This window comes from Galeopterus variegatus, unplaced genomic scaffold (genome assembly GCF_000696425.1).
Source record: "Galeopterus variegatus unplaced genomic scaffold, G_variegatus-3.0.2 Scaffold326, whole genome shotgun sequence".
NCBI lineage: Eukaryota > Metazoa > Chordata > Mammalia > Dermoptera > Cynocephalidae > Galeopterus > Galeopterus variegatus.
The window spans coordinates 560479-587831 of record NW_007726437.1 but is presented as its reverse complement, the minus strand read 5'-3'; the positions used below and the strand labels follow the sequence as shown (position 1 = coordinate 587831).

At 34.1% G+C, this 27353-nt stretch overlaps 1 protein-coding gene across 1 annotated transcript in view; it reads left to right on the top strand.

Moving 5' to 3' along the window:
* Positions 1–26529, top strand: part of FAM188A (family with sequence similarity 188, member A) — an 88475-nt gene extending 61946 nt beyond the window's left edge. Inside the window, exons 11-15 of the mRNA XM_008567532.1 lie at positions 8689–8761; positions 14536–14608; positions 17426–17513; positions 22308–22379; positions 25558–26529. Of these exons, the coding sequence (XP_008565754.1) occupies positions 8689–8761; positions 14536–14608; positions 17426–17513; positions 22308–22379; positions 25558–25707 (456 nt within the window). The 3' untranslated portion in view covers positions 25708–26529. The remainder of the gene's footprint in view (positions 1–8688; positions 8762–14535; positions 14609–17425; positions 17514–22307; positions 22380–25557) is intronic.
* The last annotated feature ends 824 nt before the right edge of the window (positions 26530–27353 follow it).

Sequence of the window (27353 nt, the reverse complement as noted above, 5' to 3'; positions counted from 1 at the left end):
GAGTATCACAGAATCTAACTACAGCGACCTTATAGGAGCTGCAAAGTCATCAAGCAGCAGGGTTCCCACAGAAACTTCTAAAAAGAGGATGTGGATGAGGTGAAATGCAATATGTAAATAGACCTCTTCAAAGAAGGAGACTTAATTCCTATTAAATAGAATGGAGACCTTTCCAAGCAGGTCATCTGAGCTATGGCAGAACAAAACATTTAGATCTGTACATTGAGCAGAACATGCCCTGTGGGCATGGATTTTTAGAAATTGTACCATGGCACTTGTTGATGAGGTTAGTTGAAAACTTGCAAACCTACTGCACAGGTAAAAAATGTATTTTGAAAAGTAGATGCTTAAGAAATTTAGAACCTATATTTAAACTTATTTACTTTGTAGAATTGTTTTCCCTTAATTTCAAAAGAAAAAGCTAGCTCTTTTAAAACAAGGCTGTGTAACATACATTTTATAATGTTAAATATTTTCTTATTTTAGGAGTCAGGTCTTTTCATAATGATACATATTTATATGTAGTACCGTAAGTGCCCAAATATTACCTGATTGAATATTTGGGCATTTGTCCTCGTATCTTTTTCTTCTCTTTAACCGTTATTTTCCCTTTTGATTCTTTGTCTTCCTTTTTTATATCTGGGTTTTAAGAATAAGTTATTTTGGTTACTTTCTTAATTTTCCCTTGAATTGAGAACTAATTATGAAATTAATTTTCAATGCAAATTAAAGATGAGGGATTTAAATTTGAAAACATGATACTTTTAATATTATTAGAGTTATGTGGATTAAATAGTAGACAAAATAAATTTCTCTTTTTGTATTGTGTATTTGAATCTCAGTGTGGGGTGATAGCTGCTGAAGAATTAATATAAAAATAGTTGGAACCTACCAGTAACATCTAGTTTCATCTTCAGAAGATCAGTGACTAATTTCCTTGGTAATCCGTTTCAAACTTTCTTTTGAAGTTGGAGAGATGAGTTTTACATCCCTTTTTTGTTCTCTCTTACACTTTTAAGAGGACTCCTTTGTATGCGTGTGCAGAACATCATCTTAGACCTTTCCTGTAATAAAGCAGTTTTCTTCTCAGGTAAGAACACATGAAAACGCGTTACCATTTAAACACAAAATATAGAAAGAAACTGAATTTAATGAGAAGGAGAAACAAAACAAATAACTGTTCCTATGTGAGTTGACTGTACTTACAGTGGTATCTGTTACTGGGAAACTTAGGTAGAATTATTTCTACAGAGCAAGCTGCTTTTGTGTATTACTCTTTGGTGTAACATTAGGAATACTACTGCAGTTAAGTGGCAGAGCCCTGTTTTAGGTGTTCAGAAATTGAGCAGTTCTACTATAACATTTATACATTTCTCTGCATGTAATAAACCCAGTTTCAAAGAAAAGAAGTAAAAATGATACTTTATAGACTTTACTGTTTACTGTTAGAAAATTCACCTTTATGTATCTTTATTAGGTAAAATTCATGGGATTTGAATTTAATACAATTAAATTCACAGTCAGGCATTTCATAACAGGTTTTCCTATATTTCAGTGCAATTTGGTCATCCCATCCATTTATCTTAAGTAAATTAAAAAATTTCTTCATATGTTTAGATTTAATTCCTTATCTACTACAAAAAGAGATGGATTTAAGAGGCTAAAGTATTGTTTTTATAGTTTAAATCATAATGTCATGTGACTTTTAACACCATCTTCTAAAATAAGAATAGCAATTTACAACGAAGGATACTGAAGTTAATCTCTTATGTGAACTACTTGGAAAGTTTGGGTAGAAATCTACCCATACTATTTTCAGTTATTCGAATTATTAAAAATATGTGAATTTGTAACCACAGGCTGTTTCCTCCTACCTTCTTAGCACACCTTGGGGCTAACTCTAATAATCAGTTATCTAGGGTTATGCCAATGATCTCTACCACCATAATACTGAAACTTTTTAATTACTTTGACCAGAAATCTTTCAAACTATACTATAAATGTTTTTGCCTTTTTAAACAGAGTGAACATTAATTGTCCTGATTTGCTCTTTGCTATGACTCTGAGTGTCCTCATGCAGCTGTATTTGTATGTCTGTGTTTTGTAATTTTTCTGAATTTTCTTTTTCTTTTAGTTATCACTTCTCAGTCATGTCAGTGATATCAATCCTTCCTCCTTCCTGGAAGAAGTCCCTCTTTCCCTTTGAATTTATTTTTTTCTTAAAAGAAGATAAAATATCATTGATAGCAGGGCCTATAGGTGTGCTGTCATGAATAAAATCTGTGAGTTTTCATTAGAGTGAGTATTGATAAGTCTGTACTTCTAGCTGCCTGCCCATAATTGATGAAAAATTATAGAAAGTAGAGTTGATAGCAGATTAGGGCAAAAGGTCTTATGTATTTAATGCATGACTGTCACTAACCCTTAATAAGTTTTGAGAGTTTTCATGGTTTTGTTTTTGTGTGTGTGTGCTTTTGTTTATGTTGTCCTCTGCCCAGAATGTGCTTATCAAAATCCTGCTCAGCATTTGTGGTCCAGCCTTGACATCTTTTGTGTTGTAACTACTGATTCTCCTATTCCCTTGTTGCTCCTGTTCTTTCTTTCAGACACTACTTGATTTATCTTTGTTTTCCCACAGTATCTAATGTAGCAAATATTTGGCATTGTGCTAAGTACCTTTGAAATTTAAGGATTAATAATACATTGTAATAGTTTACATTTACTGAGTATTGTCTATGTGTTAGGCACTATGCTAAGCATCTTACATGCATTCCTCATTTTAATCCTCAAAGCAATGCTGTGAGTTATCATTGTCATTTGCATTTTCCAATCTGGGGCCAATGAAAAATGACATCTCCATAGTTGTTTACTAAGTACCAAGGCCAGGACTCAAACTCAAATCTTGTGACTCCTGAGCTATGCTTTTAATTACTTCCCTCCCTTAGGAAAATAAAAAACAAATCATTATGCTAGGGTGTGGTAAAGACTGGAAGAAGGGAGAGGCAGGTGCAGGGAGATGACACTTAGTGAAAGAACATGATAAGTTTTAGACTTACATGAAAGGAAGATTGTGTTCTAGGCCGGAAAAAAAGATTAAGCAAAAAGACAAGAAATGTCGTATGTGACAGTTTGTACTATATCTGGAGAACAGTAATTGATTTATCAGAGCTAAGCCATGCTAGTTGTGCTAGGAGATTAAGAAGGAAGCAAAGGTTGGGATCAAACATAAGACCAATTTGAATAATCAGATTTATTCCCAAATCATATTCATTATCCAAAGGTTTATTCTGATATGAAAGGCCAAACTTGAATATCCAAAGCATGAATGTAAAGCCAATTCATGGAAGTAGAGCAGCCTTCAGTAAAAGCTTTTCTATAAAGCTATGATAAAATTTTAAACTATTATAAATTCAAGTACTGTTTTTCAGTCATTCAAACCTTATTTAAAGTAGTAGAAAAGGAGGTAAGATGGGTTGGGTGGTTGGAGATGTCCCTAATTTTTATTCATACTAATCCAAGCCTACAAAGGTTAAATTATTGGTATTGAGTAGTCTACAATTTCACTAACCTTAGGCATTTATTTCAATATGAAACTTATGAAGTTTATATATGTGGAGATTCCCCTATATTCAAATCATGTTGTTAAAATCAGTGTCACTGGGTAGCATGAGGAGAAAGACAAAAGAAAAAAGTAGGCCAGGTATGAATAGGAAGAGCAAATACAGTACCTGTGCCACAAGCAAAATAAAACCCCAGCCAGAATATTAGGTTTTAATTCCTTTTGCCAGCTTGCTGCAGTTATAAACAACCCTAAAATTTTAGTGTTTTATACAGTGATATGACATTCAAGAAGGGGACAATGAGAACAGTCCATGCTCCGGGTAGAAGTATTTGACCACTGATAATGTCACTTCTACTTGTATTTCTCTAGCCAAAACAAACCTGATGTCAGTGTGGCAAGGAAGTAGACCTCTCCCAAAGAAAGGTACTTCAGATCCCTTAGCAACAGGCAGTGTATATAATCCTCTTACAAGGAAGCGAGGAGCAACTCATTGAGAACAATACTGCCACCTACCACCACAGACAGTTTCTGACACAGGATGCTTCAATTTATGATTTTTCAACTTTACAGAGGTGCAAAACTGATTTGCATTCAATAGAAGCCATATTTTGAGTATCCATACATACATCTATTCTGTTTCACATCCAGTACAGTATTCAGTAAATTACAGGAGATATTCAACACTTTGTTACAAAATCGGCTTTGTGTTAGATGGTTCTGCCCACCAATAGGCTAATGTAAGTGTTCTGAGCACGTTTAAGGTAGGCTGGGTTAAGCTATGATGTTTGGTAGATTAGGTATATTAAGTATATTTTTGACTTACTGTGAGTTTATCAGTACATAACCCCATCATAAGTCAAGGAGCATCTGTACTTTGTGTCCAGGTGATTTAACAGAGTTTAAATTAATTCTGATGATACAAAGAGTTCTTACTTAGAAGTGAAGAGGAACTTTTTTTTTTTTTTTGTCCTTTTTGAGACCGGCCGCACCGCGCTCAACCAGTGAGCGCTGTGAGCACACCGGTCATCCCTATATAGGATCTGAACCCGCGGCGGGAGCACTGCTGCGCTCCCAGCGCCACACTCTCCCAAGTGCGCCACGGGCTCGGCCCAAGAGGAACTTTTTTATTATCAGGTTTATTAAGCCTTTTACCCAGGTATTTCTATAATTCCACTATGTATGCAAGTCAGATAATCGTTTTTCTTCAGTTATGTAGGTATTCGTGCCTAGAGAGTAGTGGCTTAAGTTTGCTGTTTTCTTAATGAAATACAGTAGTTCAAAAACTAACAGCTTTTCTCAGCTGAGTTCTTTATGTAAATGCAAGAACACCGAAAGTGATTTGAGAGACTGTTTTCTCAGTTCTCCCAAAGATGTTCCATAAATAATAGTATTCTAGGTGCATAGGAGAGTCATTGTACAAAGTATATGCCTTAAGCATTAGGGATGAATCCTTTGGCAGAAACCAGCTGAGAAAAGCTGAAAAGATTGTTAAAGTGAGTTGTATGGTTTTGATACTAGGGAGAAAAGCCCATTTGTTAGTAATAATAATTTTAATGATTATAGTATAAGAGATCATATCCATTGGAGACATTTCCTTCTACTGCATTTTTTCTACTTGTACATTTAGAGTTTGTTTTTCTGGAAGAATAACCTCCAAGGGCTCTTTATGTTTCCTATTCTGATTTCTCTGCTGATACAACACAGATCAGTGCCACACAGCAGTGGGTAGGCAGCTGTAGAGATAGCCTGGGGCCTTTGCACATTATTTGGAAAATAATGGAAGAGTAAGAAAAAAGACTACTGTCCTACCTACTTTCAAATGATTGGATTAACTGAATACTGTGTCTAACATGGCACTGAAGAACAGTATATATTTTGAGAGCATTTGATAGTTGACTTAAAATCTGTTTCTTAATAGTTACCGAGTCATTTTTATAAGTAAAATTATTGAGTAAAGTGTCAGTATGAAACAGATTATAAAGTAATTTTAAAGTGAAATTTTTCTTAAAGCTTAAAGGTAAATTATATAGAAAGATAATATATAACTATATTTTTTGGGGGAAGGGCTCTTAATAGCACTATAAAATGCTGTCTGCAAACTAAAATGTAATTTATATATGTGTGATCATTCCTGAAGTTAGGTGAGGCTCTTAGAAGTTCCTTGATTACTCATAACAGCAGATTACTCTTGATAATGCTGAAAGGTTTAATGAATAAACTTTAAAGACCTTTTCAGTAATGGACTACTGAAATAGCCAACCCACTGAATACAAGCCTTATGTTTCAGTAGGTGTTTAGAAGGAGAGCTAATGTTACAACATATTAAACGCTTTATGGTGAACAGTGAATAATTAGACTGATAATACAAGCAGAGCTACATGAAAAAGGGATATTTATTTCATGATTGAAGGATATTAGATAGCCCCATTACAGCTTGGTTTTCTTTTTCTTCCTTCTCTTCTGTAGCACTTTGCCAATTAAGTAAAGTTGGGTCAGGCCAGATAATTTTAAAAGCTATATTGTTTAGCAATCCCAGTAAATAGGCTAAATAGGAATTGTTTACTCTAACATTCCTCCGATCAAAGCATCTGATTATATCAGACAATGTGACGAACTACTTTAGAATAAAAATAATTTTGATGGTAAATCAGAGCTTAAATAACTAAAACAGTATTTAAATATTTGACTCTATGTTTAGGATGTTTTCCTACTGAGGGTACCTAAAAGAGCTTCAGATGCAGTACACATTGAAATTTTCTCTTAAGTGGTACAACTAGGGATGAAGAAAAGAAAACACAAGTAATCCTGCTGACTTGGATAACTTAGAACTACACGGTTAAAATCTCTTTACTTAATTATAATTCAAGGGGCTGGCTGGTGGCTCACTTGGGAGAGCCTGGTGCCGGTAACACCAAAGTCAAGAGTTCGGATACTCAGACTGGCCAGCCACCCCCAAAAAAATTATAATCCAGCAGTTTGTGGGGGAAGGTGGAGAATTAGTGTGTGTTGTTTCTTTGATCCTCATTTTAAAAGGTAATTTTCTTAAGATAATTTTAATAATATTTATGGAAACAAAAATATAATAGCATATTTTTCTCTCAAGTGCACAGACTAGATCTTTCTCTAGTGAATAGAAAAGATGAGTGTATCCTCATCTTGTACCTCTATAAATTCCCCCCCGCATAAAATTTGATCTACAGCTGTATACCTTCTCCTCGGCCAGAATTTGTTATCCACAAATTCCAACAGCCATTCTAAAGAGGATTGAAAAAAGAAAGAAGCCAGGTTGCAAATAGCTAAGATAGATAAAACTTATACTAGAATAAATGTAGAAATTTTTGCAATTGAGGTTTGGATGTGATAAAGGAAGCCAAGTAGTAATAATAACCCCAGCGTTAGCAATTGCTGCCTAAGTCTAAGAGCTGACACTGCAATCCTAGCTTTGGCACAAAGTTAATTAAAGAGGTGAGACTGTGTTGTTGATGTATTACAAAAAGTAAAGAGAATTTTAAGAAATATTGTTTGAAATAGGTTAGACAAGATAACCCAAGAACCTGGCAGTATCTATCGAAATTACAAATGCATTCTCCTTTGACTTAGCAATCGCATTCTGATGATCTGTCCTACAAAATAACTACACATGTATGAAATTACATGTTCTGGCTTATTTGATGCTGCATTGTTTATAACAGCAAAAGATTAGACACAATTCAAGTATCCAGCAATTAAGGACTGTATCATAAAATCAGAAAGGCATTGAAAGGCCAGAGGAAAACATGTCATTGACATGCACCTTGTGAGCAAAATAACATTGAAAATGTAGGAAAGGGAGATCCAAAGAAGTTTTTGTCAATGGATGGCAAATGGGAAATACTTGTGCATTACTGAATTTTACTAATGTTATAAAATATCAGATAGTCATTTTAGTATTTTACCTTTTATTGTAATACATTAAAAATATGTAAGGGCATACATAGATTGCCTTGTTTTGATTCTCATTCCTATTTTTCATAAAATTTGAATATGCTATTAAGGTTTTCAAGAACCTAGTCTTCATGGTTGGGTAAGAACTACTTTAGTTGATTTAATTTTAATTGACTTTAATTTGCTCCTTTCCCTGTGAACAAGGTAAAGGTGGGATGATTAGGACAATAGTAAGTACATTTCATAGCAAAAGTTTATGTCCACAGGGAAACAGTGTTTTAAATTTTATTTAACATTTATACCCCACAGCTTCTTCAGAAGGATGGAGATGGTAGGAAGGGATATTTGAAAAACTTGTTTTCTGATGAGGTTTGCCCTAGTGAACACAATTATAGGCAAAGGCTTAGACCAAAGCTATGACCAGAGGTAAAGGACAGGAGCCTAGATTCTTGGTTTATTTTGATCATGTAGTAGAATTTCATAACTGCTTACATATGTGGAGTAAAGCTTTGTGAAGAATCAAAGATAACACTGAATTTTTGTGCTTAGAATTTTGATAAACAGTAATGCTTAGTGTGATAAAGAAGTTAGTCATGATAGAGAATTTGTTTTATGGAGAAAATAAATAATTCTGTCTTTAGGGTGTTTCCTTTGAGTTAAGAAAATTTAAAATTTTAGATATGCAACTTGATTGATTGATCTTTGGCTAGGTATTGCTATAGCATGCTTACTAAAGTAATAAATTTTAAATGTATTGCTATATAATTGTCCGTATTATTCCTTGCTCTAATAAATCTCTGAATTTTATTTTTGAATATTTGAAAACTAGAGTATGCTTTAAGTTATATTTCTCCTTATCTGGACAATAATGTGAAATAAATGTATGTCTTTAAATTTTCCAGATTGCATTTTATAGTGATCACCTGTATAATATTAGACTTTCCAAGTGTTTGTGTAAAGTTTCACATGTAATTCTCAACAACAGTTGTCTGTCGTTGGAGTATTGTTCCCATTGTTCAGACATAAAATTAAGGCCCAGAGAGTTTGTGATTTCTCTAGTCAAACACCTTTGATATAAATGTAACTCAAAGTCTTCTGACTTCAAATGTCATCATTTCTTCACCCTACCCTAGTATTTCTTTTCTTTATTTTTAATGTCATAGTACCGTAGCTGGCTGACAGCATGCTTTTTATCTTTTTAGGATATGGCTTTAGTTGCCCCTGAGGCTCCTTCAGAACAAGCCAGGAGAGTTTTTCAAACCTATGATCCAGAAGGTAAAAGATTTTATTAACTGCAACTCTATGTTTTATATTTTTATGTATTTGAAATATATTGATATTTACCTGAGTTTCAGTCAAAAGATTTCTTAGATTATTGAATGAAACATACATTGGGTTTCTTGGAAATTTTTACAGGGAAATTGAAAATACAAATAAAATAGCACACTTAAGTGCTCCTCAAGTTCTGTTGTGGTGTAAGGTTTTTATGTTTCTTAGAGTAGTGAACCTGTAGTTACTTAAATCTTGACCTCTGGTATTCAGTGTCAAACAGAGAGAAATACCACCTTCTGAATAAGCTCTTTGAAAAGTAGTAGGTCATTGTCTTTATTTATTTATCCAAATGAGTATTAAATAAACAGATCTTCCAGGATATTTCTGTATAATTGATTGTGCCAGGATAAAGATGCAGAAGAATAAATCATCTTTATCATTCCCTTTTGAGCCCATGCTTACCTATTATTCCTATCAAAGCTAAAGTCATAAAGAGGAACTTTTTAACCTATCTAAATTTTACTTTGAACTGGTATTCTTAATTTAGTGGAACAAGGATTTGATATTGAGTTTCTTTCTAGTTGAGCAATTAGAGTAATCTCTATTTCAGGTTCTTTAGTGTTTTAGGAGCTTAATTCGTATTTGATGTCAAGCATACTTATAAAATAAGGTCAAGATTTTTTTTGTTTTCTGGGTTTTTTTGGTTTATTTTGTGTGTTTGTTATGGTGGCTGGTTGGTACAGCTATAGGAACCCTTGACCTTTGTGTTACACTGTGCTGTAACCAACTGAGATAACCAGCCTGCCTGAAAAATATACTTTTTGAACTGCTAATTTCTTATTTGGAATACTTCCAAAATTTTAATTTCAGCAAGACCTTTATATATCACCTCTAATTACTTGGCTTAGTTTAATGAGCAATCCCAAATTTAGGAATGAAAATAAACACTAGTATGTGTGCTCACAGCCTAAAGAGGATCAGATATCAGGCATATGCAAAGTGTTACATATGGACTTTAGAGAAACTCCAGTTTATTTTATTTTATTTTTGCGTATTTTTTGTGGAGGGGAAGTGTTTGGATATGTATTTTGTATTCAAGTATATGTTTTATAGGAATTTTTGTAAAATAATAAAAGAATAGGGATGGAGGTAGATTGATCAATGTGGTCAAAGATACTGGACACCAGAGGAATTTTGTAGTGCCTGCAGATACCAGAAAATGGCTCTGTCTCTGTGACTCCTCACTTGCTGTGTGATGTTGGACAAGTTGTTAACCACAGTTTCCTCATCTATAAAATGAATATTAATATTAAAGTAGATATTAATAGTAATATCTACTTCACATGATTAATCAAGTACTCGATAAATTGGCCATACTGTTGCTTTAATTTTTTTTTTTTTTTAATTTATGACATAGAACTTATTTGGTAATCTGAAAAAACACTGACTTTTACATAGATAGTATTTGAAATGATAATCACAGATTTTCATATCACACAGGATGAGTTTTTTCTTTTCTTTTCTCTCTCTCAGACTTTCTCTTTCTTCTCCACTCCCAATCCCTTCACAGAATTACATCTCAGGAAGCAACTGTATTTGAACAAGAGAGAAATATTTTGATTAAAAAAAGACCCCTGATGCTGATGCTATTTTTTTTTAGTTGCTAAAATATATGGTATAGATAAAATTGACAAGACCTGTACAGTGAAAATTTCAAAATATTGCTAAGAGAAATCAACCTAAATAAATGAAGACATATCACGTTTATGGGTCAGATAAATCAATATTGTTAGAAAGTAAAATGTCCTAAAATTGATCTATAGATTCAATGCAAAACCAATCAAAATCCCAGCAGAGTTTTGTAGAATATGTAAAGATGATTAAAAATTTGTATAAAAATGCAAAAGACCTAGAATATCCAAAAAAATTAATTTTTTCATTTTTATTTTTAATTATTTTTTTTTTATTTTTTGTCTTTTTCGTGACCGGCAAGGGGATCGCAACCCTTGGCTTGGTGTTGCCCGCACCACGCTCAGCCAGTGAGCGCACCAGCCAGTCCTATATAGGATCCGAAACCGCGGCGGGAGCGTCGCTGCGCTCCCAGCGCTGCACTCTCCCGAGTGCGCCACAGGGCCGGCCCTACGGTTTTTAATCTTTAAGCATACTCATGCTATTGTATATGTAGATTGAGTTTAATACTCACCAGTCCTTAGACAGTCCGTAGAATTGCTCATTTGTCTTTTCTGTTCTTCTTAAATAAAGTTTTCCTCCCTGTGCCCTTGCTGCTTGCTTTCCCAGCCTTTTGTCACTGCCACTCTTCAGCTTGCTGTAGTATTGTCATCACTGTTTGTGTCATGCTGCCCCAGCCATTGTCTGTATTCTGCCACCATGTTTTATTTGTTTTGCAACTTTTCCATCACATTATAAAACTAAATTTTCAGGAAAAGCTATGAATTAGCTACTCAATTATTTCTGATCTTTATACATACAGTTCCAAAGCTGTTTTTGGTTGAACCATGGTGCCTGGACAGAGTACTTTGTTTAAACTTGAAGTTAGGATCATTTTCAATAATTAAATGTAACACCTGTGTCAGGCGCTGTCTTGGCCCTGGGATCTGCAATTTCTGCCCTCCAGGAGTTCATCATCTAGTGGGAAACCAGATGAGCAACCAGCAGTAATACTCAGGCAAAGAGAGAAAGGAAAGTTAAAATCTGAAAATGTTTACCTTTGCCTAGGGGCAGAGGTCACATGCTTTTTTCAGTAAGAGTATTTATTAAATTGTAGGTCTACATTATTAAAGTTTTAATATATTGTTAGGTAAAGTATAAAACAACAGTTAGTAAAACCAAAGTCATTTGACTATTTATTAATTATTCAGCTAAAACAAATGGCATTAAACTCTATTTAATTAAATCTCTATTTTTTATTATTATTATTATTTTTTTTTATTCCCAAGAAACTTTCCTCTCCCTCACCTACAGTGTTTGGAAAACGTTAGTCCCAGTGCTCTGTGCTCAACAGTCTCCTCATAAGCTGTTTTTAGCTCAAATGGGAGAAACCTTTTCCCTGCCCTGTCAATTCTTCTTTTTCCTTTCCTTTTTTTTGTGAGCATCCAGCTGCTTGAGTTCTCTGTTAATTCAGAGTTTCTGATATTTGCTAACTTCCCGCAGCCCTGAGTGTAGTTTGTGCCTCTGTTAAGAGACCTGCCAGACTCTCCCTTTTATTCCGTAGTCCTTCAGAACAGAAATCATGATTGGTGTATCTTTCCCCTTGAAGACCAACTCTGTTTTTCTGAGTTCTTCACAATTATGAAATGGTGAGCTTATCCATGGAATTACTAGCTTGACCGACTTTCACTCTCCTCCATCAGCACTCTTCTGTTTGAGTTATTCCCCTCAAACTCAAGGAGCTTGATGCTCCTACAATCTGACGTTTTGCTGGTAAAAGAAAAAACAAAACAAAAAACTTTCATTTTTAAACAGGCAGCTTTTTTCCTTCTTTCCAAATGTTCTAAAACACAGTCTCACTGAATGAGAACATTCCTGCAGGAGCAGCTTCCAGTCGTAGCTTCTGTGCACTCTTTTGCTTTCCCCACCTCCTGTTCCCCGTTCTTGTGAGTTTCAAAGCTTGTAGAAGTCTGTTTTATATTCATGCAGTCAATTCACCAAAGCACTGAAGTTCTACTTTTTCTTCTGGTTCTTAGATCTACTTGACTAATCAAGAAATCAGATTCCCTTTACTGTTGGTATTGAGGTTTCTTATCATTGTGTCTGTTTCCAGATTCTCTAGGGATTCAGTTGACTAAATGCTAGATGACCTGGGTTTCATCTCTTTTTAGACTTAGTGATTCTGTTCTTTTTCTAAAGAATTTATCTTTGTAGATATGACTGAATAAAGTAGCATGTCAAAATAAATGTTCTAAAAAGATAAGCAATTTCAAAATCTTCTCTGATCGTGGGCATATTAGAAATCTTTGAAGTATTGAGAAAATTATAATACAACTCTAGTTTAAAAATACTGTTCGTACAAAATGTGGAACCACTGACTTGGTACAGTAATCGTTACATGTCGGAATATGTATTTATGTTATTAATCCCATAAGTACCTTAAAAATGTTTTGAAATGTTTATGCTTGGGGCTAATCATGTGTAAATTAAGCATGGTGTTAAGAAGGCCACTTCATTGTTGTTGTGGTGGTGGTTTGCACCTTCGTACAGCCAATTTGCTCTTTCAAATTGGGGGTGGGAGCTGAGATGCAGGTTATGGTTTCTGAGGTAAGGCTGCCAGCCAGTACAAAATACATGCCATCCAGTGCTCCTAAAGAACATTGTGATCTCAAGTGGATATACGCACATGATAGCCCGCAAGCACAGAAACTTGTCTAGGTGATTGTTCCTGTCTGCTGGTGGCCAAATTAAGCCTGTTTTACATTTGGAGATTCTGAACTTTTAGCTATGACTTAACTACGCAAAATAAATAATTTCTCTCTACCTGTTAAACTCACAAAAGCTAAGTTCACCAAGCCTGAATGTTTTTACAAGTGCCTTCAAGCAAGTTCTTCTGTATTCTCTATATTTCAAATTATTGGTAGCTTGACACATTGGAATTACTCTAACCCTTTACTTGAGAAATTGTACATTTTTTATTATCCTAAATGATGCATACCCTTTTAGTCAAGGTCAATCTGTCTTCAAATGGGTAAACAGCTGCTTATGAGTTTTAAGAACAGGAAAGACCTTTCTGTAGTCATAACTTCTTCATTTCCCTCCTGATAGAGACTGTACAATTTCATATCCTGAAAGAGCAACTATATACTTTATTTTGTAGTTTACTTATAGGAGCAGGGCTTTTGGATATCTTGTTCTCCATGGCAAGATTTTTTTTTAAAAATCATGTATTCCATGAAAAAGATACTGTGTTGAAAGCTGATTTAAAACTGAGGTAGTCTTCAGGAATGAGTAAATGGATAGGGGAACTTGGCACTGTACATTTATGAGAATAAACAACTTGCTTGTTTAAAACTACTTTCACTTCAAACCAGCCTACAGGGTTTTTTTGTGTGTCATATTCCACTGCATCACCAGAGTTTGGGCCATTTGCCAATGCTATTTCCTTATCAAGCCAAAAAGAAAAAAATAACAGGCTTATTTTCCATAAAATAGTCATTATCAGCATTTGAATTTCAACTTTGAATTTTTTTCCATTAAATCTGTGGCTTTTATTTAAATCACCAAGTCTGCTATAGGATATCTTTTCTTGTTCTTACATTGTCAGTTATCTAAATAACATGGGATCACTAACATTCTTTGAAGATGCTAAATAACATTGTGACAAAAGGAATTTGTTGGTAAAGAATTATTTTAATTGAATCTCTTAGTGGGAATTGAAAGGTTCACTTTGTTTATTAACAGATATACCTAACTACTAAATTATTTATATAATCTTAAGTAGATAAAAGCTTTTACCCACTTAAACTTGTAAGACTGTTTAAAGAAGTGATTTTATTTTAAGATGTCATGGGAGTTCTCAGAAGTTATGTGGTTAATTTTTATTTGACACTAACCTTGAAAATAAATCTTTGTCTATGTGCCCAAGAAAACTAATATGAAAGTATCTAATAATATCGGCATTGTGCCTAAAATAAACTTAATATAGTATTCCTTAACTCCTTGTATCCCTTTTATGTGATTTTTCCCTGGAATCTGATCAGTAATAATAGCATTTCTTGAAGCAAATTCTTATTGCAGGTTGTTTCTGATTTTTTTTTTTTTTCCAGATAATGGATTCATACCCGATTCACTTCTAGAAGATGTGATGAAAGCATTGGACCTTGTTTCAGATCCTGAGTAGTAAGCTAAACAGAAAGTGTTATTTAGCCAACTCAAAAAGATTTCATTAAATTTAAAACATTTTATACATTTTTGCCTTTTTTATCTAAACCTGCATACATGAAACACAGCAATTTATATAAAGCAAAGATTTAGGAAGAAGTCAGACTAATCCAGTATTATAGCAGAGACTTGATGTATTTAAAATGAGCTTCTTTTCCCACCGTGCACTTATTGTCCTGCTTTTTAAAAAGAGCTAAAAATATAATCTTTTCCTATAAACTTTCAGTATACTTTTTCTCTGAGAAGACTTTTCCCATTTTTTAAAATTTTATGTCTTTAGTAGCTTCAGTGAGAGTAATGATAGTTCTGTGTAATTTCGATATTGCTAGTTGTCCTGCTTAAATAACCAGCAGGCCTCTGGCTTTCTGTTTTCAATAAAGATGATCAAAGACATTGAACATTTCTAAATGATTAAAGTAACTGATCTGAAACATTTCTGCAGAATGTAGTTTTTCAATATTGTCTTAATATCTTGTCATTGTCTTCATTCTCACTATTATGTTTTATACATCATTGTGTCTATAACTTCCTCTATAGATTTAGGATATTTAATTATTCCCCTGAGAAAATAACTCGCTTAAGTGGATGCATGTATTGACCAAATATAGAAATAAAAATAAAGATCACGTAGGATCTATACTAACTTTTCTTTTTCTGCACAACTTTTTTTTTCTTCTGCAAGTTTTGTCTGATGATGAACAACCTTAGCTTACAAAACATAATGAAAGGGTTTAGCAAAAGCAACATGAAACAGTAGTATACAGAGTTTTTAGAATTTGGTCCTATTCTATTTTTAAATGAGTTCAGGTGTACTTTCTTTAAAAGTATGAAATACATATGAACATTTATAAACTAATTACATCTGAATAAATATTTCAGTCTTACTACGTAGAACTGAGATTTTATCTGTTCCTAATAGTGAGACAAATTGTTGTTTTCACCTGAAAGAGGATAAATTCAGAGAGAATTGAATAAGTCCCATGAATCGTATAATAGTAATTGTATTTGTTCTAAACTGACTTCCAAGTACAGACCATCTTATTTACACTGCTCTAATTTGCCAAAGAGAATTGGATTCAAGTAATTTTGGTAACTGACGATTCTTAAGACAGGGAAGAGGAAGAATAAAAAGTAAAAGTTGTTCCCCAAATTTTTACATAGAGAGCTACAAACCATCCACCTCATTTTTCTTATTTTACCAGAATATATAACATACCTTGAATTACAAAGTTAGTACAATTGATTGTCACATTATTTTTTTAAAAAGTAGGTGAAAGATTGGACTGAGTTATTCATTCTGTACTCTGGCCTAGTTACATTTATAATATGTGATGTCCCATAAATTTACTGAGCCATATTAAGGATTAAATAAATTAAATATGTTAAATATAATATAACCTTGCCTTCATTCATTTCATGTCATACCTCCTGGCCTTACTCAGGCCCATTAAAATGTCATATCCTTTGTGTAGTATACTAAGAAACATGTCATGGCTGTAGGATTAATGGTGGTCATAGGCCCACTCAAGCATCTCACAGGGCCAATACTGTGTGTCACGTATTAGTGTGATGCAGTCTGGAGTGGGGGTCTCCAGGAGATGAGGCTACTTCAGCTCCAATGCAACTTTCAAACACCTTAAAGCTTACCCTTACAAGAATAGTTTAAACTCTCTTTATGAAAGAAACACCTGGTAACTGTCCCAGGCTGAGTACAGATATAAGAAGGGGGAGGGATCCCTCCAAACTCTGAATGGTTGTCTGACCCCCTGACTATATTTGGCCCATGCCATGAACCTACTCTTACTCTCTGCCTCTTAAGAGCATTGCTGTTGCTTGAGCAACTGACAATATCTAGACTTATCCTTAACATGAATCAAACTGAAGGGGAGAAATCATTTCTAGGGAAGTTGGTTAACTAGGATCACCTGAAACCCCTGAACATGACACTTTGCATGTTGTATAATAAGCTATATTTAACTTGGCATGTACATTTTCAGATAACATGGAAAATTAGACTTTTCTGAAAAGACTTTTTTCATTTTAAAACCCTTCAAAACTGCAGTCCACTTTTTCTCTGCCTTCTTTCTAGTTACACACATAATACCTTTTACCAGCCTTCACCACACCTAAATGGTAAGGGCTATGCAAAGCACTAGTCACTTCAGGCTGCTAGGGACCCGTGAAGGTCATACCACTTACTATAACTCACTATACTTTAGCTCTTTTATGATTAGCTTACCTCTTTAACCTTCAAGTTACATTCTCTAAGAATTTTAACCCTCCATCTCCTTTAGTTCTGGAAGGAAGCTTTTTAAGAGATGATTTTGATTATCTGATGTGCCGCTGCCTTTTGACACTGTTTATTTCTCCTGTGGGCCTAAAATAACATTTTTTTTAAAGTTAAATGCCTCATTTGATTGTTAAATTCAGGCAAACCTATGAGGCAAGGAGAATTTGCCTTTGGGAGGTTACAAGACTGAGTTTATAAGCCTTGGTTTTTAAATTACTTTACCTAATAAGGAACAGTATTCCAAAGTCATCGTCATAATTTAAATTTTAAATAGTAACAGATTACTCTGGTTTAAAAATAACCAAGTTTTGGCAAATTAGATGTCATTCCTGTGTATTCGTCATTAAGGTTCTAAAAAGAACAGCTCTTAGGATTTTTGGCAGCCCAATGTGTTATAGTACCAGTAATTTAATCATGAAAGAAAAAAAAAATAAGCTTTTTATTTTCCTTTGGTATCCACTGTTTTTCTTTTTTTCTCCCCATAGTATAAATCTCATGAAGAATAAATTAGATCCAGAAGGATTAGGAATCATATTATTGGGTCCATTTCTTCAAGAATTTTTTCCTGATCAGGTAACCATAGTTAAGGAAATATGTTTATTGTTTTTTTCTATTGGGATGATCATCTGTAATTGTTTCAGCATTTTTTCTACTCCTTTAAAATGTCCTAACGTGCCGATATGAGATGAAGAAAGCACTACTATCTAAGGGCCTCCCCATATGGAGAGGACAGAAGGGTATGTGTGTTCCAATACAGAAGTGCAGTACTTTGAGGGGAGAGTGATGGAAGGTAGTGCATACACCAATCTATACACATAATGCTATGTTTTTCTAAAAGAATGGTAAAAGTCAGAAGTATGTGGGGGGAAAAGAGGAAGATTCTCTTTCTCTACTCCCACCCCCATTTTCCTTTTCTCAGGTAACTGTTATTAGATTGGTATGTATTTTTTTTTTAGAACTTTTTAAATACTGTACAGGAAAGAAGGTAAAGGTGCCTGCAGGTAGTAGGAGCTCCTATTAGTGAAACTAAGTTCCAAGAGAATTCCACTTGAGTGGAAGAAAAACCTTTGAGCAAAGCTGTGCTGTTTCATGTTGGGAAATGTTTTCCAGTGGGCTTTGGTAGGAGCTCACTTATTAGGAATCTATGCTAGTCTCAAAACTCTTGAGTTAGGTGTGCATCATTGGCAAGCCAATTCTGTATCCTACTACTGTCTTTTCTTTGTTTCTTGTCTAAGTGAAGGATTTTACCACTAAATAGAATTATTTCTATTATTTTATATAATGTATAATATAACATATTATTTATATATGATTGTTAATTATATTTTATGGTCATTTCACCAGATATCAGCATAGTTTAAATTGAAGTTTTTTCTACAATAGAAATGGTAACTTCTATCCCACCTTTATTATAAATGAGATGTGTTGACAAATAGAAAAATAATAAAAAGTGATAGAAGGAAAATATTGAGATATAATTATTAAATTTCAAGATGTAATTATTAGTTTGATGTCTAGATTTAAATTATTTTTAACAGAGTAAACAATTATTATTGGCATTCAATGTTGCTAATTAAAAAAGAACCCATATTTTCTAAACCTGAATCTATCTGTTGTGGTTATTGTGAATAAAGAAAGTGAATGAGGTAAAATTGTAAAAGTAACCGAGAATATCATGATACTTTAGGCTCTTGGACTTTTTAAAACTTTGATAAATGCATCACGAAAAAATAGACTTATTTTATTTTCTGACATCATTAGAAAGACTCTACTGCATGGTGATGTTCTGTTTGTTTACATTCCACCTCCTAGGGCTTTTTTGGAAGTTCTTTTTTGGAATCTAATATTGTGTTTTAGGTATCTTGATAAGTGCTTATGAATTATAACATTTTAAACTTTTTTGCAGCATTAATATTAATTTTTTTTTCTCCTTTTTGTCTTTTTTACTGACCGGTAACGGGATCGCAACCCTCGGTGTCGCGCCCGTACCAGGGACCAGCAACGGGATCGCAACCCTCGGTGTTGCGCCCACACCGCGCTCAGCCAGTGAGCGGGAACCGGTCTCCACATGGGATCCGAACCCTCGGCGGGAGCGCCACCGCGCTCCCAAGCGGCACACTCTCCAGTGCGCTACCGGGCCGGCCCAATTTTAATATTATATTTTGAGGCTGCTATCAGAACATTTGATAGAAATATTAATTTCTTAGTCCCGAATATAATAGGAAGGTAATATTCCTGTTTGTCTTTCATTTAATTTTGGGAAGATTTTGAAAAGTGCCTCAGAAATTTAAACAAAGTGAGACAGTGTCCATCTCCTTGGAAGTATGTATCTTATATTTAATTACATGATGCTGCTTATAATTATAACAACTTATTAGTTCAAGGAAGTAATATTTTAATTGTAGTATTCCTTGAGGTAAAGAGGAGGGTTCTAGTGTCCTTCTCTTTCATATTTAACAGACATTTCCATTTGGTTCCTGAGTTCATCTCTTACTGTTTGCTTATTTGCTGTTATTCTGAGCAAACTCCCCATCTGAGCCTGGTTTGTCACGTTGCCCCTGAGTGGTTCATGCCCTTTCCTGACCAACCAAAACATGTGATTCTACTTCTGGTTTCCTTTAGAGCAATGGATTTTCAAAGTGCAGTCTCAAGAATCTGTTACAAATACAGATTCTCAGGTCCCTCCCCAGACCTAGTCAATCAGAAATTTGGGGAATGGGTCGCAGCACTTTGGTTTAACAGGCCCTCTAGGTGATCCTGATGGAGGCCAGTTTGAGAACAGCTGCTTTAGAGGAAGACCTGTCACATTCCCACCTATTCACATCCTTTAAGAGCTAAGTAACCCTCTGTGTCACACATCTTTTCTAATCCTGGCCCACACCATTGATGTCCTCTTTCTTTGTGGTCCCAAAACACATTTGTTTAGTCAACCAGGAATAAATGAAGTAAAGTTGCAAATCGGGAGTCAGAAAAACTCCAGAAACATATTTATCTAATTTCAGTAGTCTTTACAAATGCTTCAAGCAGGTGCTATGGAAGAGCATTTCTTTGCCACGAGGTAGAGGTTGATGAAAAGAGAATCGGGGGATGGGAATAGTCCTAAGCTTTTCAAAGCAATTTATTATAATAAGAATAGCAGAAGCATCTACCATTTTTTAGTACTGTTGTTTTCCCCATTTTGGCAATAAGGAAATTGAGGATAGGAGAATTTAAGAAAATTACTTAAGGTCATACAACTAACTAGTCAGTGGCTAATTCAAGAGTCCAACATAGGTCTATCTAACCCCAGTGTCTAAGAACTTTACCACTGTTTTACACTGTTACAACTTTTGTTGGTGTTTGAATGTTTTATGCCTATTGTTAATTACTGGAACTAGTACTACAATATACATTGTATTCAATTTCAATTATAGCAAAATGTTTGTTTTATAAGTTAAAATAAATTAACTGAAAATCAAGAGCCAAATTATTTATCTAAATAATTAATTGCATTCACTTATGTATACAGTTAAGGAAATGATCAAATGAATTATTAATTCTTCTATTTTGTGTAAAACATTTTTTTTTTTTTGTCTTTTTCCGTGTCCGGCAACGGATCGCAACCCTCAGTGTCGCCCCCGTACCGGACCGGGACCGGCAACGGGATCGCAACCCTCGGCGTTGCTCCCGCGCCTCGCTCAGCCAGTGAGCGGGAACCGGTCTGTATGTGGGATCCGAACCCTCGGCGGGAGCGCCACCGCACTTCCCAAGCGGCGCACTATAGCAGTGCGCCACCGGGCCGGCCCCTGTGTAAAACATTTTGAGTGGGATATGAAAAAATCAGAAGAGAGCTTAGATTTTAGATGGGAGTACAAGATATGAAAAGTTAAAGGCAGTTAAAAATTTATACACTTTCAAAATAACAATAGGAGAGATGGTACAAAGTTACATCATGATTCATCTAAAATTAATTAGACAACTGTTATTATAAAGGTTCTAATGAAGGTAGCAAAGAACCCAACTAGTTTTCAGGGAAAACTTTACAGAAAAAGTAAAATTAGAACCAGGTCTTGAAAAATGAGAAAAGAGGAAGAAGAGGAGGTCATTTTAGAGGGAGTAAAAAAATCATGAATGTAAAAAGACCAAAAAAAGTTCTTTTCATGGGAAAATGAGTCATGTGCTGGTCTAAAACACAAAATACCAAAAGGTGAGTAGATGAAGATAAGATCGAAAAGACAGATTAAGTGCAGTAGTTTTTTAGGATTCTTGGTTGCAGATCACAGAAGCCCAGACTGAATAGGCTTACTTGGAGGGAAAAGATATGAATGAGAAGGAGTGACTCAGAATTACTGAAGAAGCAAGCACTGGCAGCCTCAGAGACAGGAGCAGAGGTCTCAAACACTGCCAGGAGACTCTCTGCCTCCTATCCTTTCTCTCTGTAAGGTAGCTGCATTCTCGCAGCCCACCTTTCTCTAAGCCACGGTTGCCAGCAGTTCTCTTCCCTTAGTTCCAACTGGAAAAATTCTAAGGAGGGACTCTGGCTCAGTTTGGGTCACATGCTCATCCCTGTTGTCTATGGGATATGGCCAGGAAGACAGGGATTAGGGACAGGCATATTCATCCATAGGCACTGAGGAAAGTCATTGGGAATCAGGCACCTTCAGTGGGGCCAGACCATTAATGCCTTGAATGCTAGGTTAAGAGAGTTGAACTTGATCTTTAGCTAATTGAAAACCATGGAATAATACGATCAGTTTTTCTGCATGTTTAGTCTGATAGTGATTTATAGATCTTTTCTTTATTGAATGTCATTAAAGTCTCTTTAAGCACAAGAATGATATGTTTTTATTTTTCACAATGCTCTTTTCACTAATTACAAGTTGACAATATTGAAATGATATTTTTTGGAATGGAAACCCCTAACTCAATATTGTGGACCAAATTGGAAATATTGGTAGATATATATTTGTGGTCTGAGTAAAAGTGATGCTACTGCTGCTCTGTATTTATTCAGTGGAACAAATTACTTACAAAGAGAAAAAGCAGAGATATATTTTAGGAAATGTTTTTGTGTTATAGAAACTTGTCCTTTTAAAAATAATTATGGTAATTGGTACACGCATATAGTTAAAAACAAAGTAAGCTAGCGCAGAACTTACAATGAAAGTAAACACTTCCCTACTTTGTAGTCTCTTCTCCAGAGACTTTATTTTGGCTTTTGGGTTTTCTGGTGGTTAACTCCATAAATCTGTTTTGTGCTTTATCAAGTATTTCCCCAATCAAAGGATGAGGATTTAAGAAACTTGCAATTTTCTTTTAATTGCTAATTGGAAATTGCCTGGTATAAAGATATAATTTAAAGTTTTAATAGTACTTTATTTATACTAGGGCTCCAGTGGTCCAGAATCTTTTACTGTCTACCACTACAATGGATTGAAGCAATCAAATTATAATGAAAAGGTATGATAATTCACATAGTAATGTGTCTTAAACTGGATTGATGAAATAAGTATATAACAATGTTTGGTTCCCATACAACTGCTACCTAAGGAGATTATTCCAGGAGTCTCTTTACTATCACAGTATATTTCATAACTGGTCATATTTCAATTTGACCAATATATGATACTCTGTGGAGATCTACATTGGACTTTGGAGCAATAACAAATAACTGTGACAAAATAAGTACTTCTATATACATATCATTACCCTGGGCTATGTACATATTTCTAAACATTTATAGTTAGTCCAGTGAAAGTTGGTACTGATTTATTTAAATGGAGAAAGGGGTAACAGTGAGGTTTTTGATTTAGAAAAATATTTTTAAGAATTAAATAACTAATAGCTAGCATTTATTAGACATTTACTTGGAATTGTATTAAGTACTTTGCTTCATGTTAAGTTTCACACCACCTTGTGTATTAAGTATTGTCTGTATATCCCATTTATGGAGGAGAAAACTGAAGTGCAAAGAGGTAAGCAACTTGCCCAGGGTCAAGCAGCCAGGAAATGGCAGAGCTGGAGTTGAAATTTAGATGGTCTAGCATGGAGCCCATCTCTTGCCCATGCACTTTGTTGCTTTCCTTTGTTAATCATCGACAAAGGCATGTAGGTGATTCGCTTCCAGATGTACTCAAAGTTGATCTCACCAGTTCACTTTTTGATTAAGTGTTTGCTTTGTGTACACTTACTATATGTCTATTATGTTTGCATTTCTATAAGTAATGGTCACAGTAGATGTAGTGAATATTAGAAAGATTAATGCCTAACATTCCTTTTTAATTTGATCTACCCATACTGGCTTCATAAGTATCTGAACTGAGGATGGCTACAGGAAATACATTATAATGTAAATTAAATATATAATTTTGGTTAAGACCAAGTCTAAAAAACTAAAATTTCCTTTTATTTTTATAACAAAATATAAATTAGAAATTTTATTAGGTCCAAAGATCTTCTTTCACAAGAATATAATCTATTGCTCAATGTAGTAAAGAATATAAATTGTCAATAGGAAACTCGGGTGCTATTTTCTCGGGTGTTAATGAATGCTTCCTGTAGATTTTGAGGTTTCGCACAGCTTTGTAATGTGAGGTGCTTCATAGTCACTAACTAGTTATTCACCTACACAATCCCTGCAAGGTAGGTCAGTCAAATATTATCCATATTTTACAGATGAGGCATCTGAGACAGGGATATTAAGTGACTCACCCAGTGTCACACAGCAAGTCATTGGCAGAGCAGGGATTGGAACTGAGAGTCTGTTTCCCAATCCTGTCCTTGGTTTGCTTGGCCACGCTACCCGTATATAGTAAGTTTTCAAATCATGCTTGTGACAAACATCTGACATACTAACAGAAAGATCAGAAATCCCAAAAGATGAAATGTTAACGTGACAGTAGTGTATCAGTTGCAGAAGTGTAATGCTATAAAGTTACATAGGAGCTAGAAATGTGATAGACCTTAAATTAAGATACTATTAAAAATATCCAAGGAAACAGAGAAAAAGAGAATGCTGCCAAAGTGCATCACAGCCCGAGCCACTAGGCAGCAAAGGCTAGTTGAGGCTACTAGAGGTGGGTCACAAGACTGCCCAAGCACTTCTGCTCTAGTGCTATGAGCAAGTGAAGTTCTTTGTGAAAACAGGCCCTGTTTTATTTGTTGAGTATAATAACTTGAGTTATATTTCTTTTATACAACTTTTTAGAAAAGGCAGTTTTGCTTTGGGAAACTGAAAAGGAGTTATAGTTTTCATAGTAAATTTATTTCAGTAACACCAGGAACAAACTAATATATTAACCAAAATAAAGATGCAAAAAAATATATGTATTTCACATTAAAGTATGTCTTTAGAGATTCCTAAAAAATGAGTAGGTTTATGGAACCAGATTATCTGACCTAGTAATGTAATATATTCTGTTCCTATATTTAATGTGTTTTTAAGGGAAATAAGGTTGTTTCTTATGGCTCCTTAGTTAAATAACTTACAGCTTTTTGTATTGGAAGAACATAATAACAATCATGTGTATCAACCATTGAATGTGTAAAAATAATTATATATATTTTGGAAGAAAGCAGTCTGTATCTGTTTCTTTTAAATTATGTAGAAGGCTGGCCAGTTGGTTTAGCTGGTTAGAACCCTGCCTTGTAACACCAAGGTAAAGGGTTCGGATCCCCTCATGGGCCAGGTGCCCCCCCCCAAAAAAAATTTTTTTTTATAAGTAAATAAATAATACAGAATCAGAATTTACAAAAAGAAATTAATGACTGAGTACTTTAATGTACACAATGACATCTGGGTAATGAGTAAGGGTTTTTGTTATTGTGTTATGTCATAAATACTTTTAAAAGTTTTTCATTGTCAATTAAAGAAATCAAAACAAAATTTTTTCTAGTATCCACCTGCCAGTTTATGCAATCATTGCCACTGCATAAAAAAGTACCTGGTTAGTGTGTTCTGTTTACCTCTTTCTACTATGTTTTTTGTTTCTGTTCTAGCATCCATTTTAATTTTTTCTCCATGATTTTTCATGCAGTACAAAGCATACTTATGAACTGCATTTCAGAAATATTTAATACAGTAATAGCAAATTTTACTGACAAACATGAAAGTTGTTTTCAGCTCTGCAAATTTAATACTTAAATTGACAGGAGAAAGTAAAGTCCTCATCAGAATATACAGCTATATTTTTATTATAGTTTTCCATTTCATGAGGCAGCATGAGCCTCCAAATGCCTCAATAGTAAAGCAATAGGAACTAAATAAATGATATATAAATACAGTAATTCAAAATTTCTTCCAAATGTATATATCATTTAAAGAATTATTTTTCTTTTATCAGAAACAAAATGTGTTGTGATATACAAGTATTTTTTTTAAATCATGATCTTTAATTTTAAAAATTGCCTAGTCAGCTAGCAATTAAAATTTATATCACCGTCTTGTTTACAAATTTATTTTCACATTAATCAGTAAGCATATATTCTTGCTCATAATTTGTATTAAAATAAAATTAAATGTAAAGTTACACATGAAACAATATGTAATACCTTATTTACTAGCCTTTGAAAACTTTATCCCACATAAGAATTTGTTAAAGTTGTCAATTGACCTTGGTGGCTTTATTTTGTTCAACAGGTCATGTATGTGGAAGGAACGGCAGTGGTTATGGGTTTTGAAGATCCCATGCTCCAAACAGATGATACTCCTATTAAACGCTGTCTCCAAACCAAATGGCCATACATTGAATTGCTATGGACTACAGATCGCTCACCTTCACTAAACTGATTTGACGAAGTATTTGTAAGGAAGCTCATAATAACAGATGTTGAAAGAGGGATTCAAGACTGGCAATTGGCTAAATTAAGCTGTACACTGGTATCATTGATTAACTGTAAATAACAATTAAAAACACATTTTCAGTGTTTACAATATGTTTAAATTATTTGTTTTAAAGCTTTATGTTAAAAGTTATTCTATTTTAACCCTTTGAAATTTACTAGCAAAATTAAGCTTATCACAGAAAAGTTTATCACTTTTGCAGTCAGATAATTGGTCATTTACTTATTAAATTATATCATAATACTATATCATTTCTATATTGATATCTGAGTTACTATTTATAAATTTCTACTTCTGGGTTTTATTTCATTCAGGCATGTTTTGTTGTTTGAATGATTCTAGCTTACAATATATCATCCTCCACACTGAAATGCAGAAAAGTTAATGTTTGGTATTTCTTTTCTAATATCTGTTTTCTGTAAGAAATATTGATAAATAACAAATTATCAGACCAGAGCCTTTGACAATTGGCTTAACTCTCGCATGTTTACAGAAAGGGGATACTACCATTTAATCACAGATGTATAGGGGATGTATTTTAAAAAATGACAGCAAAGAGAATCTGTTTGATAGTCTTAACACTGTTAACTTTCACTGTGTTGCCAAATATACTTTTCCAAATTTGTCCCAACATCCCTGTAAGCCAGCTTTCTTGTATATTTATAAATGTGATAAATGCATGAAAACATCTGTTATTACATTGGTATATTGCATTATTTATTATGATCCTAGTTGATGGCCTAAATAAACTTTTTTTCTTTAATTGTACCCTTGTATTTTTTATGCTAGTGGCTCAAAATGAACAAATACTTCTAAATGTTTCTGCCTAGCAACCCTGAGAGCACAACGTACAACAAATAACTAATGGACTCATACGGGACTTTGAATCAGAGACCAAACCGTACGCTTACCAAAGAGCTCTACAAACTCACTCAGCCAGCTAGAAGCATGAGAACTTGGGTGGCAGGTGTCTAGATCAGTAAGCAAAGATGCAGAAGCCTCATCCTGTTTGCTTTAGAGAGAGATTTGCTTTATTCCGGGTAGGTGTGTTGCCCAGCATTTTGAAATCTGCATAACCAGAAATTCTTTCCTTCACTTGTGAAGCAGACAATTGTTTAGTATTCTCTTAAACATTTCAGAATTGAAATTAACTCCAACAGTATAATTTAAATGTGAATCTGTTTTGGCTTTTACTTATGTTTTATTTTTATACGTATAATTATAATACAATAAGTAGATTTTAGCGTAAGAAAAATATGGCACAAGATTTTATGTGTAATTTTTGACGACATTCTGTTCAAGGGTATGATCAGCTAATAGAATTACAACTCTAAAATATTAATATTTTTGGTCTAATATTGGCTACTTTCAAATGTATATAAAATGAGTTATGATAAAAATAATTTCTCTAATTCCAGTCCTAAATTCCATAAGAATTATTTAAAAAGTATAAATTTTTCTCATAAACATTTGCATACAAAATAGTATCATAGTCTTTCTTATTGTTGCTATATAAACCACCCCAAAACTTCATAGCTTAAAACAATCATTGTATTATTTTCACAAATTCTGTTGCTCAGAAGTTCAAACAG